The sequence below is a fragment of the Suricata suricatta genome, chromosome 8 (assembly GCF_006229205.1).
Source record: "Suricata suricatta isolate VVHF042 chromosome 8, meerkat_22Aug2017_6uvM2_HiC, whole genome shotgun sequence".
Lineage (NCBI taxonomy): Eukaryota > Metazoa > Chordata > Mammalia > Carnivora > Herpestidae > Suricata > Suricata suricatta.
In genome coordinates this window covers 126,975,561-126,992,529 of record NC_043707.1, presented here as the reverse complement: position 1 = coordinate 126,992,529, position 16,969 = coordinate 126,975,561, and the positions used below count along the sequence as shown (strand labels likewise).

Genomic DNA, 16,969 nt, shown 5'->3' with positions numbered 1-16,969 from the left:
TTCTTTATATTTTGAAAGTGAAAAGAAATAGTATTGAGTCAATTTCTTTTTGTTTTTTTTTTTTTTGTTTTTTAAATATTTGTTCTATATATTTACAAGCCTTAAAGTTGCTCTAAAGATTTTAAAAGTAATAAGAGTACTTTTCCCAGGGTAGCACTTTTTTAAATTTTTAAACAATTCTTGGAGTTCTCTGGTCCACAGCATTTCCATCTGTTCCAAGGTTATGTATGTTTTGATTACTATTGTGATGTTTTAAAAATTTTCTGAAGCAAGCTGAGAGGCAGGCAGAAAGATTTGATGCCAAAAAAAAAAAATCTTTCTTACCTTATTCACCCCAAACCTTCTTAAATCTGGACTAACTACTATGCTTTAAAACAAACGTGAGGTGCATCTGAAGGGGAGGGAAATTTATTTATCTGCTTTTCTATTATACAAGTTGTTTACAGAAACTGCAAATTAAAAAATTACACTGGCATTTGCAGTCCTTAAAATAAATTAAAAGTTCTCAACCTTTTTTTTTGCTAAACAGATGTGTCTTTTTAAAGTATCAGTCCTTGTTTAAAAAGAAAAGATTAAAACAGAAAATATTTTCTATAAATAATACATGTATTTTGGTTTTAGTGCTCCCGCCCTCAGGTTTGAAGTTTACTTTTTCCAGTACCTTTTTCCTCCATGATCACCTTTGTCTCTCTCTCCCCTCTCCCACTCGTGCACACGTGGGGATGTCTGCGGGAATTGGCCTTGCTGCACTGTGATTGGCGAAGACGTGAAACTTTTTAAAAAAATACTTAAATTGTTTCTTTTGCTTCGGTTTGTGTATTTGAAGCTTTAGTTATCCTCGGACTCCTCCTCGGCCTCCCGCAGCCACGTGAAGAACGCGGTGACGGACCTCAGCGCCACGCCCTTCCCGTTCTGCTCGGCGGGGTCTTTGCTGCTTTCCCACCTGTAGAAGGCGTCCTCGGAGATCACCTCCTCATCGTACAGGCAATCAAAAAACATCCGTAGCAGATCTGAAAGGAAGTAAAAATATACCGTCAGTGTTGGAGGTGCTGTAGCTGTGAAGGAAATTACTGTATTGCCCAGGGATGACTGAACGAATGAATGAATGCACGCACATTCATTCCCCGAGCACCCAAACACAATTCATTCTACTCACTATCTTGATAGTATCATAGCAAAACAACTTCTCTAAAGAGCAGGTAAAAAGATTTAAGCAATCTAAATTATTTTTAATGTTATTATTTTGTTCAATTAGAAGTATTTTCTGAGAGTGCTAAGGTGTTTGATACCGCACAGGTCTTAAACTACACAGTATAAAAATTAGATTCAAGGGGCACCTGGGTGGCTCAGTCAGTAAAGCATGCAACTCCTCATCTCAGGGTTCTAAGTTTGAGTCCCACATTAGAGGTAGAAATCACTTAAAAATAAAATCTTAAATAACTCACTCTCCTCTCTACACATTTCTCCACTGTTTGAAGTTTTATAATACAAATATATAATTTTTACAAATTTTGGGAGGAAAAGGCAGAAGGTAGTTTTCTCCTTCTAATGTTGTTTTCAAACTGACAAGAGGAATAATTTATATGGAAAATATGGGTAAAACCGATCTCATCTGGGTCTTATCCAGAGAAACAATAGTCTGTTGTTTTCAATCCCAGACAATCTGGGCAAATGTAATCCTGTCTTGCTTCCACAATGATAACTTAGCTTATATCACTGTTTAGAAAAAGAGAGAAAGTTGGTAGACATACATATATATATTTAAATGTATTTATTTATTTTTGAGAGAGAGAGAGAGAGAGAGACAGAGAGACAGAGAGACAGACAGACAGACAGCGTGAGCAGGGAAGGGTCAGAGAGTGAGGGAGACACAGAATCGGAAGACAGGCTCCAAGCTCTGAGCTAGCTGTCAGCACAGAGCCTGATGTGGGGCTCGAACCCACGAACTGTGAGATCATGTCCTGAGCCGAAGCCGGATGCTTAACTGACTGAGCCACTCAGATGCCCCTATAGTCTTTATTTTTAATTCCTTCATTAGATGCTCTTAAAAATCCATTTATAGTACTGGAGGGAGGCAATGGAATAAACAATAAATGATAATAAATATTAGGCCTGGAATGATTCAGACTAAAATTTTTCTTTAGATTTATCTTTGTAATTTTATTAGTTAAGCTAATGTTGAAATTATGTTTCATTTTCTTAACTCTGGTTGGTCTATGGGGAAATGGAAACAAGTGGCCAGGATTTTATTGATAGTATATCTACAAATACACATCTCTCCAGGGATGATAAAAGTTGGTAATTATGGGAGATACTTTGGCTGAGCATATAGCATCAATTTCATGTCTTGAAAAGTTAACAAGTCCTCATCCTATAAGAACAGAAAAAGGAAGCTATGATGTTAAATGACCCTCCAAGGTCTTGAGCAAGAGAACACAAAGCTGTTAATTCTCTGATTCAGACTTGGAGAATATCTCTTTAGTTACAGTGTGAGGATTATTTGTTTCAATCTTTTCCTTCATCTCCCAGAAAGAGAATCATCCTTTTTCATTACTAAGACCTGTGTCAAAGAAGGTGAAAAACTGTAATGCATGTATGCTAACGTGGAGATGCTTTAGACCTGCACTAACAGGGAAGCCACTAACCATGGGGTTATTTACATTTAAATAACATCTAGGGGCGCCTGGGTGGCTCAGTCGGTTAAGCCTCCAGCTTCGGCTCAGGTCAGATCTCACGTTTGTGGGTTCAAGCCCCGCATCAGGCTCTGTGCTGACAGCTAGCTCAGAGCCTGGAGCCTGCTTCCGGTTCTGTCTCCTTCTCTCTCTGCCCCTCCCCCTCTCATGCTCTGTCTCTCTCTGTATCAAAGATAAATAAAACATGAAAAAAAATAACATCTAAAATTAAGCTCCTTAGTCACAATAGCCACATCCAAGTGCTCAAGTGAATACTGCTCAGTACAGATACGTTCCCATCACTGAAGAAAGTATTCTTAACCAGACCTGCCCTAGAATAAGTATTAAGTCTCTAATATAAACTAGTTTTCTTATTCCCATTTTCTCATAAAAATCAAGTACACAAAAAATTCAGGTTTATTAAAGTTGTTGGTTAACTGAGATTTGTTAGTAGTGATTCTTCCATTAATCGCTGTTCAGATCCAAAGTCTTGGCCTGGATAAATCTCACCCGCTGGTTAGGTAAGAAGAGGTCATAAACTTACTGGCAGGTTGATCAAGTTTTACTATTGATGCTTGTAGTGCATAAAGTGCTTGCAGTTCCTTCTCTGTATCTGAGTCTAGGTACTTGAGTAAAATCGGCACTCTCTGCTTGATAACAGCAGTGTCCACTCGGAAGGTAGAACAGTCGGCTGGAGGTGATACAAGAACTAAGCATTACATTTAAGGAGTTAACACACAGCCATTTTAAATTTTCTGAGTTGATAAGGCATGTGACTACAAGGAGAGTAGAAGTGAAGGAGTTCAAGGAAAATCTAAGATACTCTGAAAATTAACGGGACATTCTTTCTGAAATAATGAAAATATACAAAGGGGGGGTGTATTCTGAGCGCTCCGTTCCCTCAAGAGTAGTGCACCCAATTCTTTATCTTCAGTCATAATGAAACAGGGACAGTGCATTTGTGACATTCCAAACTGGGAAAGAAACATTAAAAAGGAACTTAAAGGGACAGTGCAAATCTTGTCAGAAGGGTCAAACAACCATTTTACTATTACTAGAAGGGCGGGGACTAAGTGTGACAGTGGAAAACAACACATACAATTTAGGCCTTTTGGGGAAAAGGCCTAATAAAAAGAGGCTGAAGAAAGCGTCCTCAGTGCTAAGCAGCAGGAGGTTCTGTTTCCTAAATTAGCACTGGGACACAACTGTGTTTTTAGAAGCAGCTTAATACTTTCCAACAGTGCTATTAAAACACCAGAGTTTTACGGTTCCACAGATACTGGAAATGATTTAAGACGTTTTTATTAGCTTGTTATTTACCTCATTAGGCCTAACATTGTAAAAACATTCATTGGACAGAAAATCTTACATTATAATTCTGAAGCTTTCTTCTAAAATGATGACATATCTGAAATTCTGAACAACTTTTGAGCTAATGGATTTTTTTCCCATTGCAGTGAGAGAAATGTGAATGTCCACCTGAGGCTAGGTAGATCATCTCACTCGATACTGTTGAATACTATATGCAGCTAGAAATACTTAGGGTTTCTACCAATCCTAATACTAACCACCTACGTAATTAGCATTCGATGACATTGTCTTATCATCTAAGGTCAGCATAAAGCAAAGGAAACAATTGGTGGTTTCTTTTCCCATGTACGTATTTATATAAAAAAGCTTTCTGTTTAGATTGGTCCTTCACTGATATTAGATTAAGAATATTCAACCCATTCATTGTAGCTCTTGAATGGAAGACAGAGGCAGCTTTGCCTAGTAGAGGTGAAAGGTAAAGGTAAAGAAACATACAACAGAGTAGGAAACCACCCAGGCAGCATGCACCCATTTCTGGTGAAGGGATCAATACAAGGCATACAGGAGCTGCTCAGAGCTGGGCTCTCTACAGACACAGCAGGTACTCATGCCCCTGCTTGAGAAAGTCGGCACTGTAGACAGAAATGGCACTAATTTGCACAGAAAATGAGTTTCACAGGGCAAATTTTGAAAGCAATATAAACTCAGAGCCATACCATCAGCAGGTAATATACTGGGGAGTTCAAGATGGTGAGAGCTGTGCTCAGATCTATTACTTACCTATAATAGCTGCTTTACAAACAGCTGTCATTAAAGCTCTAAGGAATGTAGGCGAACTCATCTGGCTTTCATCTAAATTAGCCTGAAATAAAAAATGCAACAGTTAAAGGTACCCCTGCATATCAGAGAAATACATCCCCCTAAACCAGGCCTCATCTGGCACTAGGGGTAGATGGGGTGTCACATTCAACCATCTTGTAAAAGCTAATCTTCTGATTTACTGGAAAATGCTCAGGCTACTACCAGTTCTGTCTAAAAATGTTCCAAGTCGCAGCATTTAGTTTTCAAGAAGCTCACTGCTGCCTATACTTTGCTGATTCAATTATACAGCGCTGTGTACCATGTGCATTTGGAACTACAACCACTTAGAAACGTTTTTCTTCCTCGATAGATAACCCTTATTAAGATGAATTCTAACTGCATGTAAAAATCTGAAGGAATTACACCACACCACAGAGTGTTTTAAAAACATAGTGTGCGATTATTTTTAGATGTGCTAACATGGCTTTTTCATCTTAATTATAATGTGAACTAGAGATCAAATCAAGCATTGTCTCAGATCCTTCAGGTGATGAGAAAACTGTTCATCTTTTCTAAGGATGGCAGAAAAAAATCTATTTAGAGATAGAGTAAATGGGCCTCAAATTTGTTTTTTAGTTTACTTCTCTTAAGATCTTATCTTTTTTTTTTAATTTTTAAATGTTTTTTATTGCTTTTTAAGAGACAGAGAGAGACAGCGTGAGCAGGGGAGGGTCAGAGAGAGGGGGAGATACAGAATCTGAAGCAGGCTCCAGGATCTGAGCTAGCTGTCAGCACAGAGCCTGACGCGGGGCTCGAACCCACGAACCAGGAGATCATGACCTGAGCCAAAGCCGGACACTTAACCGACTGAGCCACCCAGGTGCCCCTGATCTTATCTTCTTAAAAAAAAAAAAAAAAAAGACCCTATCTTCTTGCTATGAAACACTGTACTAAACCATATGAGCAACAAAAGGAAAACGCAAACAAAAGGAGATATTTTCTAGGCAGGTATTTCAAACGTTTTTCAAAGTTTATGTTCCCGACTGCGAACAGAATTAATGCTTGTGTCAGCTTCTTTTAATAGCACAGCTTAGTATTTTCCACTCAAAGGGTCAGCCTTAAAATGACTGGCCAGGAAAAAAACTTAGCGTGTCCTTATAAACCTCTGTGTTAGAAAGCTAAGAATTCCAAAGATATTGGGAGATCAGTCAAATGTTTGTGAATTTTAAAACTGAGACAGATTAACGAGCCGCCCTCTTTGTTGAATGCCTATCCTCGAACATCGCTTGGTGAGAGCAGAGCTAAGGGGTTAACGAGTCCGCTGGCCAGCTCTGCAGGACGCCTCTGCCCATGGAGGGCTGTGTTACAGAAAGAAGTTTCATTACAAATCTTTCCCAAGAGAACAGAAACATGTGGCGGTACTGCTGACAGCTGAGGCTGGGGACAGGATAGGGCAAGAGCCACATATAAAAGATTTGACGACTTATATATTATAGCCAGTTGCTGGTATACATTTCTTAAAAAAAATACTTTATTTAGACTGAAGCCAGGCTGGTCTAGCCCCTGAAATGACTTTTGAAAAGTCTGAACAATTATTTTTGAAAAATAAATGAGAGAATAAAAACACACCATTACTTGTTGGCTCAACAATACTTTACAAACAAGGTGACAGAGCTATTTCGAGTGCTGAGTACCATTCCCAAATTCCCAAATACTTAGATTTCAAGTAGAGTCTGAAAAAAAGTTAACAAATTAGCTAAGTGTAATTAGATAATAAATACCACTGCCAAAGCATTTGCCTTTCTTTTGTTATGAAGAAACAAACTGCATATTGCTTCCACCAAGTAAAGCTAAATACGGTAATTCTAATATTTAAGAATAAGAATAGACCTGAAGAATAATGTCAAAAACACTACAGATTAAGCAAAGATGTTAACAAGGACAAGAAGGATGATGGGCAAGGACAAGAAGGAAGATGGATTTGCTAACCAGGACAGAGAAGCAAAATTAGATTTATATAATACTGGTACCAAACAGAGGGACACACGTTTCCATGTATTGTAAGTTCAGCGACTACTGCAATTTTCAATTTTGCTTGCTCCCTGCTTTTTTAAAGTCTTTATTAGTATAGTGTACATCTAGTGAAATTTACCCTTTGTCTTCTCTTTCAGGAGAATAATTGTCGATCCAGAATAGGCAGAAAAAATAGTGATATAAAAAAGTGAAGCCCAACATAAATGAAGAGGTGAAAATAGCATCATTATGCAAAACATGAAAATATAAAAGACCAAATGGCTGAAATGATGGTGATCTATGAAAACTCATGGTGAAAGAGAATAATGTTAAATATGTAGGTATTAACATGATTTCTAAAAATGAAAATAAGGCATGTCAATAACATATCAGGAAGCCTGATACAGATTCTATGCTAACTTCTGCAACAAGCTATCACATAAATGGATTAAAAGTCTTAGAGGAAAGAGATGGTTCTGCCAAGAGGAGTAAGTTAAGTAAGTGAAAAACAAGTGAGGCTAAACCAACCTCCATTCCTCTTCTGATCTGGTTAGTATATGGCAGCCCAGACGGATAGAAGCGTACACTCTGTGGACTTCAGCAAGGCCTCTGACAAATTCTTTAATGATAGCTGTCCCCTCACGGGCATGATAAGAAGGTGAAATAGACAACAGAATGACGTGAAATAATAGACAGGTTAACAACTGGAAGTGTCCATGGAGGTGGGATCTGGTCCCTGAAAGGTGCTACTTTGTCCTTGACCCTATCCCATTCACACACTGTGCCCATAACTCATAAGGATCAAGTTGGCAAATGAATGAAATGCAAGGGGATACAAACCGAAAAGAGATGGCAAAGAAATTTTATGAACAAGTCAGAATCTAAAATGTCCTGACAGACAAAAACTTGTATCTAATTTAAGAGGATGAACGTAAGCAGCAATAAATTTTAAAAGCCCCATTCTGGTTAAAAATCCAATGCATTAAGCTCCAGATGGGAGAGATGACTCAACTGCAGAATATAAAAGAATGGGGGTACCACACGACTGAAAGAGCGATCGGAGCTCTGTGTGGTGAGCCTGCCAAATGCGAAGAGTCCAGAACAAAAAAGGCAACAGCACTGCCTTACTCCGAACTGTTGGATCACATCTGGCAATCATGCTCAATCTGCATATGTCACTTGTGAGAGGGATATTGAAACTCCAGGCTATGTTTGGATGAGGATAACCGGACGAAGGTCTGGATACCAAGATTTGAAGAAAGGATGAAAGAACCTAGAGAGGGGGACAGGGATATAATGATAAACTATTGAGTCCCAGCTGGGTGACAGATTAGACTTCTCTTACATGGACATGAAAGAAAATAGATTTAAAAAAAAATCCAAACCAGGTGTGCCTGGTTGGCTCACTTGTTAGAACATATGACTCTTGATCTCAGAGATGTGAATTCAAGCCCCATGTTGGGTGTAGAGAGTACTTAAAAAATAATTTAGAGGTGTGTGGGCGGCTCAGTCGATTAAGCGTCCAACTTTGGCTCAGGTCATGATCTTGCAGGTTGGGAGTTTGGGCCCCTCGTCGGGCTCTGTGCTGACAGCTCAGAGCCTGGAACCTGCTTCGGATTCTGTGATGTCTTCTCTCTCTCTGTCTGTCCCCCATTCATGCTCTCTCTCTCTCTCAAAAATAAATAAATAAAAAAATTTAAAAAATAATTTAAAAATAGTAAAAAGAAATTTATAAAGACAACCAAAATTAAGCCCCCAAATTATCAGGAACTTCATTTTTTCTCAATGCCTGAGAGGGGATAAAGAAACAACGCTGTACGAGAACTAAAAGCCATTTTATACAAGAGAGAGAGGGGACTCCATTAGCCTTCCATGGCTTTCCTTCAACGTGGATTATTATATGATCCCATGGAAAATGTGTACAAATAAAAGATACATAAACAAAAATTACTAAAGGAATACAGTAGCAGATTTAAAAAAAAGACATGTCAATAGACTCCATAAAGTAAGGTATGAAGTTTTCAGAAGGGAGCGTTAACATGAAGATGAAAGCCAACACAATTCATGCTAATTACATATTGTTTATTGATTTTATCCAAAATATTATTTAAAATGCAAGAACATTTTGAAAAAAATATATATTTTTTGAATAGTAAAATGTAGGGTATATCCTAAACTAATGAAATCTAGAAAAATGGCTTCTGTTTTGAATAGTTTTACTTGACTTCATAAAGGCTGTGGATCTTGTAAGAATAAAAAAGTCTTATAGCTTCAGATACACATAGATGGAAAAATAAAACCCAACCGCATTAACGTTAGACACCCCTGTGAAGTGAAAGGGAAGGGACAGGCATACTTGGTTACCGTGCTTCAGTGATACTGTGCTTTTTATAAATTGAAGGTTTATGGCAACCCTGTATCAAGTAATTCTACGGTGCTGTCCATTTTCCAAAATTTTTATTAATATTGTATTTGTTATAATGATCTGTGAGCAGCGATTAGGACTTGCTGAAAGCTCAGATGATGGTCAGCATTTGCATAGCAACAAAGTATTTTTTCTTTAAGGTATTATATACATCTTTAAAATATATAATGCTCTTGCACACTTAACAGACTATAGTATTGTGTGAACATAACTTTCACATGCACTGGGAAAACGAAACATTCATTTGACTTGCTTTATAGCAGTATTCACTGAATTGTGGTAGTCTGGAACTGAACCCTCACTATCTCTGAGATATGCTTGTTATGTGAATTAAAGGGATCCCACAAAAACCTTTCCTGCAGAGGCATCACGGAAGGTGACATAATCTCTATACCTCTACCCAGTCAAAGATTTGTTCATCATTCGCTTTGTCTTCAATAATGAGTTTCTCCAGTCGCTTATATAGCTCTTCAGCAGAGAGTTCTTTTTTTGAAAGTGCTTCAGAGGAACAGGAACTGTCAGACTCTATAAAGTCCAACTTCTGAAACATAAAATGTTTAGGTATTAATAGAAGTCAGTATTAGGAACACTCTGAGAGGAAAACAAAGTCATGGACCGTATCGTCTAGTTTACATGGAATCAAAATGGTCAGTAGAAGCCACCTTTTATTTATAGTTCAGAAAGATTATTACTCCCCTATCTTTCTTGAATTTCTTGAACTTTTTATACTGTCTCGGATTCTCCTTAAAAACAACAAATCAACAAAATCCCTAGAATTATGTCTGTGGCTATGATCACCTCCAAACCATCTCTTAGCAGTGATACAGCGCTGAAGCAGGAAAGGATTACTAGTTAAATTCCAGTTTGACTCCTTCTGCAGCCTGGGGTTCAATATCAGCACTGCCACAGGTTCTGAGACAGTCAAAATTCTAATTTTGGTTACATCCTTCAAACACCTCCTGACTGCTGTGAATCCAAGTAAGAGAAATGAGACCATTTTGTAAAATTCCTGAACAACCAGTGTATTGCAGGGAAGACTAGAAAAACGCAGGTTTTATCAGTATTGCATAAAAGATCTTTCCCCCACACAAACCATTCAGTTTCAAGGGACTGAATATTCTGGTCTGGAGAATGACCGTAAATATGTAGTCACTTCAGTGAAGCGCATCATCATGGCCTGTGTGGGTCTAACCCAGTGCAGAAAAGCCTTTGCCTCAGCCTTCAGAGCACCGTCGCACGCCGTTCACAGCACGCGGTGGGCATCCGGGGCCCTGGGAAGCGCCCTGCACAATGCAGGGAGCTCTGCAGCCCCGTGGGGGGCACTGGCTTCACCTTCCCGTCCTCAGATCCTGGTAGTCCAAGGCTACTCTCACTTTGTTCTTAAATACTTGAAGTTATCTGACTGTTGTCTCACATCCATGACAATGACCCTGAAAAGCATAAACACAAGTGTCCATGCTTTCAAATTCTCCCAGAACACTGGCTCACTCTGCCATCTTTGTAAGTCTTAAGGCCCCACAAGAAGCAGCTTGATGGACCACAGACATGTGGACTCTAGAGTCAGAGATGGGAGTGAGGGTGGGGGTCGGGGTTGGAGGTACAACTCAACTCTGCCACTTCTACCAGGAGAACCTGTTCTAAAGCAGGAAGACCATCACCCACCTCAGCCATTCCAAGGGCTTGATGCACTTAAACTGGGCACCACACTGGGCACCATCAGGGCTCTAGGAGCACACACTTGGCAGAGTCACCCACTAACCTGGAAGGGATAAGCCGCTTCCCCTCAGGGACCACTCACTATGTCCACTGCACAGCACGGTGCTGCTCACACGCCAATCTCAGATTCTTTTATAGTCCTGATGCCAGTGGCACAAAGTGTACGGATTTTAGTTGCCCCCACAGTACTTACACATGGGCCAAAAAACCTCACAGACCCGACATATCAAATTTTCCAGGAGGTAATTTAATCCTGCATTGAATACCATCTAACCACAGGGCACATCTAAAGAAAGACGACTCAAAGGGTTGTGGGAAGAGCTATCTCTTCATTTAACATAAGAATAAAAAATAAAAATAAATAAATAAATAAATAAATAAATAAATAAATAAATAAATAAATAAAGATCTCCAATTGGGGCGCCTTCGTGGCTTAGTCAGTTAAATGCTCAGGTCACGATCTCACAGTCAGGGAGTTCGAGCCCCACACTGAGCTTTATGCTGACAGCTCAGAGCCTGGAGCCTGCTTTGGATTCTGTATCTCCCTCTCCACCCCCGCCTCTCAAAAATAAATAAACATTAAGAAAAATTTTTTTAAATCTCCAATTATGTAACTGTTATACAAATAAAATGGTTAATTGAATATTATGTGAATTTCACCTCAATTTTTATTTTTAATTTTTTAAAATGTTTTTTTTATTTATTATTGAGACAGAAACAGAGCATGAGTGGGGGAAGGGGCAGAGAGAGAGAGGAAGACCCAGAATCTGAGGCAGGCTCCAGGCTCTGAGCGGTCAGCACAAGCCTGATGTGGGGCTCGAACCCATGAACTGTGGGATCATGACCTGAGCTGAAGTCAGGACGCTTAACCGACTAAGTCACTCAGGCGCCCCTCACCTCAATTTAAAAAAATTAATATTTCAGGGGTGCCTGGGTGGCTCAGCCAGTTAAGAATCATCTGATTTTTGATTTTCGGCTCAGGTCATGATCCCACGGTTCTTGAACGCGAGCCCCGCGTCAGCTCTACACTGACAGCGTGGAGCTTGCTTTGGACTCTCTCTCACCCTCTCTATGTCCCTCATCCCCTACTCATTCTCTCTTTCTCTCAAAATAAATGAAGAAAACTTAAAAATAATTATATTAATACTTTACTTGAAAATTTGATGACTTTTATGCCATTTTGACACATGTACATAAAATTGTGATTGTACACATATATTGAAAAAGAAAATATGCAAAATTGTTCAATTTTTAGATGGGTAGTTAAAAAAACAATATTCAAAATTATTGGTAATTCTCAAGGGTATTAGGCAATGTGATATGTAACTCTGCTTTATTTTATGAAGTTTCACTATGTAAAAGCCAGAGATTAAAATATTAAAGATTATTAGCACAAGCTCTTCTCTAATACCTCTGAAGACTTTAATAGAAAAAAGTGCTCAGTCTTCATATCCAGGAATTTGAGATCTTACTAAGGATTCTTTGTACACACGTCACTTCTTTCTCGTTGCTTTCAAGATTTTTTGTTTCTCTTTGCCTTTCAAAAGTTTTATTGTAAAATATCTCAGAGTAAATCTCATTTGGAGATTTGAGTTTATCTTGTGTGGAGTTCACTGAAATTCCTGGATATGAAGATCCTGATCTTTGATTAAATTCGTGAAGTTTTTTGGCCATGTTTTCTGTTCCTTCCTTCCTCTTTCTCTTCTATGTTCTGGGACTCTCTAATGACCACGTTGGTATGTGTGATGCTGTCCCATAGGTTCCCACGTGCTGTTCATTATTCTTGATACTCTTCTCTTTGTGCTCCTCAGACTGAGCAATTTCTTCTATTAAAGTCTCCTTTAGGAGTTTAATGAATTAATTTTCCCATATGGATTATTATAAAGTTTATTTAAGAAAACAAACTATGGGGGTTTTATCTAAAAAATTTAGTGATACTCATAGTTTCATATAATAATGCCTAAAATTTCATTTCAAAAATTAAAGATGCATTTCCAAGGCAGCAAATTAGGGACAAATCAGTGACTCCTAATTCCAACTGCTCTATATTCAGGTTTGCTGATTTTTTCATCTTCCCGTTGTATCCCTTTAGTAAATTTTTGATTTCAGCTATTACAACTTTTCTGTTCCAGAATTTCTGTTTGGTTCATTTTCATAATTTCTACCTCTTCTTGATATTCCTGATTTGATCATACATCATTCTCCTAATTTCCCTTAGTTCTTTGTCCATGGATTCCTTCAACAATGTGAGCACACAGAAAGCAGTTAATTTAAATTCCTTGTCTGGTATGTCCAACGTTTGGGCTTCCTCAAGGATATTTTTTTCTTTTCTGTCAGTTCCTTTTTGCTTATGAATGAGCCACATTTTCCTGTTTCTTTATGTTTTCTAATTTTTTTGTTGACAACTAAACATTTGGAATACTGTAATGTTTAACTCTGGATATTAGATTCTCTGCCTTTGTGAGGGATGGTCAGTGTTGCAGTCATCTGTTTGTTTAGTGAATTTTAGACAAAAGACTGTATTCCCTCTTGTGTGTGGTCATGACAGTTTCTGATCTGTAATTGTCCCAGCCAGCCAGTGACCTTGCAGAAATTTCAGTGAATGTCTGGATCCAGTGAGAAAAGAGCAGGGGGGGGTAGGTGGGACTGTGCACACACACAGACACACACAGGAATGGGTTCTGTTTCTCGGAATTCTTTGACAGACACATTCAGGGAACTGCTGGCCTAAGTAGTTAAAACAATGGGCAGGCCCTCCACTAAACCCTCAGTGAATTGCCAAGCAGACTAAAAGGCCCAGCACCAATGTTTGGAGGGTAAGGTCTTTATTTCTCGACCTGGCACCAGAAAGCGAGTGCCACCATCTCCCCCAAAATCTGCTACAGATCTAGGTGCTAATAGCTTCTGAGCAAAATGCCAAAGCTACTGAAATTTACCAGATGCTTGTTCATCAAGCATTCCCCTGGTGTTGGTACTGCTCGTTTGACTCAACCCTGTAATTCCAAAATAGTTGGTTCCAACACATCTTGCCAGCTCAGCAGGTGTTTCAGTGGAGGGAGTAATTCTGGAGCTGCTTATTCCTTCATCCTCTGTACAGCCATACGTTAGTTTATGAATCTTACAACATTATACTCCTGTGATAAATGCCACTTGGTTGTGATTATTAATCTTTTAATTTAGTGTTGGATTTGATGTGTGAAAATTTTGTTGAGAAACTCTTCATTATATTTATTAGGAATAATTAGTTTTTTTTTTCTTGAAATGTCTTTGGTTTTGCTCTTAGAGTAATGCTGGCCTCACAGAATGGGTTGGCAAGTCATCACTCCTCTTCAATTTTCTAGAAGAATTCTTTGCAGAACTGGTATTTCTTTAGATGTGTAGTAGAATTCCATAGTGAAAACACTAGGGCCTGGACATTTCCTTGTGGCAATGTTTTCAACTACTTCAGTGTATTAGATACTCCTGGGTTCTCTACTCTTGAGTCTGCTCTAGTGGTTTGGACCTTCTAAGAAGTTTGTTCATTTCAAGTAAGTTGACGTACTTACTGGCATAAAAATTATTCATAAATTCCTCTAACCCATTATTATGTTTAGAAACATTACAACATCACCTCTCTCATTCTTTCTACTGGTAATTGGTGTCTTCCTTTTCAATTTTTTTCTCTGATTAGTCTGGCTAGAGATTTACCAATTTTGTCTTCTTAGAGGACTGGCTTTGGAATGCATTTATTGTTCTCTATTGTTTTTGTTTCACTGATTTTTATTCTGATCTTTATTGCCTCCTTTTACTATTTCCTTTCAGTTTCATTTGCTCTTCTTTTTTCTAATTTCCTAAGGTCAAAAATGAGATCACTGACCTATGACCTTACTTATGTTCAGTACTAACGGTTTCATTCCAAGCATTGCTTTTGTTGTGAGATCAGGACCTGAGCCAAAATCACGAGTTGGATACTTAACTGACTGAGCCACTCAGGTGCCACTGTTGCCCCCATTCTTAAATGTTAGTTTCACTAGAGAGATTATTCTAGATAAACTGATATTCTCTCAACACTTTGAGATTACTCTACTATTTCCTGGCTTCACTGCTGCTACTGCAAATTCTACTATTTCCCTGTAGGTGATGTACTTCTTTCTAGTTACCTTAAAATCTTTCCTATGTCTTTGATTTTATGCAGTTTCACGGAAATGTAATCACCTTCTGTGGCATATATGTGTATAGATTCATATGTTTTATCTTATGCTTTATCTAGGCTCTTATCTTTGGGCAGGAGGGCTCCCCAGTGTATCTGGCCGATATCCCAAAGGAAGCTAACGTCTATATTAACCTAACACAGGGTGTCTTTATCCACACAATATACTTTAATTTCAGATTGTAATCATTTTGAAAGGGAGTTGATTCTTTTCTGTCACTCTTCTTTGTCTAATATTTTTATGGTTGCCTCATTTTTTTTTTTAAATAGGGACTCTGTTCATCTTTTTTTTTAAATTTTTTCATGTTTTATTTATTTTTGATACAGAGAGAGACAGAGCATGAGAAGGGGAGGGCCAGAGAGAGAAGGAGACACAGAAACGGAAACAGGCTCCGAGCCAGCTGTCAGCCCAGAGCCCGATGCAGGGCTCGAACCCACGAACGAGAGATCTGACCTGAGCCGAAGTCGGAGGCTTAACCGACTGAGCCACCCAGGCGCCCCTATGGTTGCCTCTTTATGATGCGCCACAATTCCTTATTTAGAACCAGATCATATTGACCATGGGGTCTTTCGCATTGTTGCAGATTTCTGGACCCAGTTACCAAGTGGACAGCCTAGCAAAGATTTTGGCTTTGAGACTGTATCATTTGTCTATCTGTGGAGTTCCCACTTGGTTTCCTCAAGGGCCTATCTTCCAATTTTCTCCCCTGTAAGGGGCACTCTAGTCCCATTACTTCACAGAAATAACTTCTGGCTGTCTCTACTGGCATTTACATCCAGAGCTCAGAAGACTTGCAGCTTGAGCTCTATTACCCCTGCTTGGTTCACGGTGACATGCAGCTTTTTTTTCTGTGTGTGGCTAAGTCCGTTACATTTTATTTGTTATCTATCATCTAATGAATGGATAGTTGGGAGTGGCCCTAAAGCATGGACTTAAAATGACATCTTGACCAGAATTCCTATTTTGGTCTAATTTTAATAACTGGACTACTAGTAAAATTACCTTCATTTCTTCTACGAAACAGACTAACTACTATTAAACAGGAAGGCATAAGCCTTGTTCTTACTTACCTGCTCCAAGAGAAAATTATGTACATCTTCCCCTTCTGGTAAAAAGTCCTTCCAGGTGAGGTCAGCCTCCTTCCATAAGGCTCCCACTTTCTTATGGCTCTAAAACAGAGACAAGTCCAGTCCATTTACTTTTATATGAAGATATGGTGATGGTGATGATGAAGAATAAGCAGCAGCAGCAGCAGGGGGAGGAGAAGGAGAGGCAGGGGGAGGGGGAAGATCAGGAGAAAAGGCTTGCTTGACGTCAAGAGTATAGAAATGTAACGACTGAAAAATCAAAACTTTTCCCTTGTTGATATGAAGTTAAACTCTCAGGACCCCTGGCTCTCACACCAAGATGTCCGAATGGATGCAAACGTAACGGTGAATGGCTACAGTAATGCTGTTTAAGATCCAATAATCTATTTTATCCGATGACTAATCTAGGGAGTTGCAAACTCCTGTTTGAGATTTATGAATATAATCCCCTAAAAAAAGTCCAATTCACAGAGTTTATAAATGCAACAGTGTCTCTTTTCCTAGTGCTATATCATATCTATATCTATCTATCTCTGCTATGAAAGTCATACATCAAGCCTCACCGGAATCCCTCTTCATAAAAGATCAGAATTATGCTGCTTAACCTGAGAATGAACAGCGAGGTTTTGCTGTACCTGAACCAGGAATGAGAAGTGTTTCAAGGGCAAGAAGAACAACATTGAGCCCAAGAAACAACAGAGGAGAGCTCTGTTGGCTGGGGAACTGATGAGAAAGTACAAGTCCGCTCCCTGA

At 38.9% G+C, this 16,969-nt stretch overlaps 1 protein-coding gene across 5 annotated transcripts in view; it reads right to left on the bottom strand.

The window, feature by feature from the left end:
* Nucleotides 1-585: 585 nt before the first annotated feature.
* Nucleotides 586-16,969, bottom strand: part of EIF4G3 (eukaryotic translation initiation factor 4 gamma 3) — a 151,151-nt gene continuing 134,767 nt past the window's right edge. For all 5 annotated transcript variants that reach the window (XM_029948756.1, XM_029948757.1, XM_029948758.1 and 2 more), the window contains 5 exons: nt 16,199-16,297; nt 9,617-9,763; nt 4,764-4,845; nt 3,217-3,363; nt 586-1,010 (listed from right to left, as the gene is read on the bottom strand). In XM_029948756.1, coding sequence (XP_029804616.1) covers nt 829-1,010; nt 3,217-3,363; nt 4,764-4,845; nt 9,617-9,763; nt 16,199-16,297 — 657 coding nt within the window. In that variant the 3' untranslated portion in view covers nt 586-828. The remainder of the gene's footprint in view (nt 1,011-3,216; nt 3,364-4,763; nt 4,846-9,616; nt 9,764-16,198; nt 16,298-16,969) is intronic.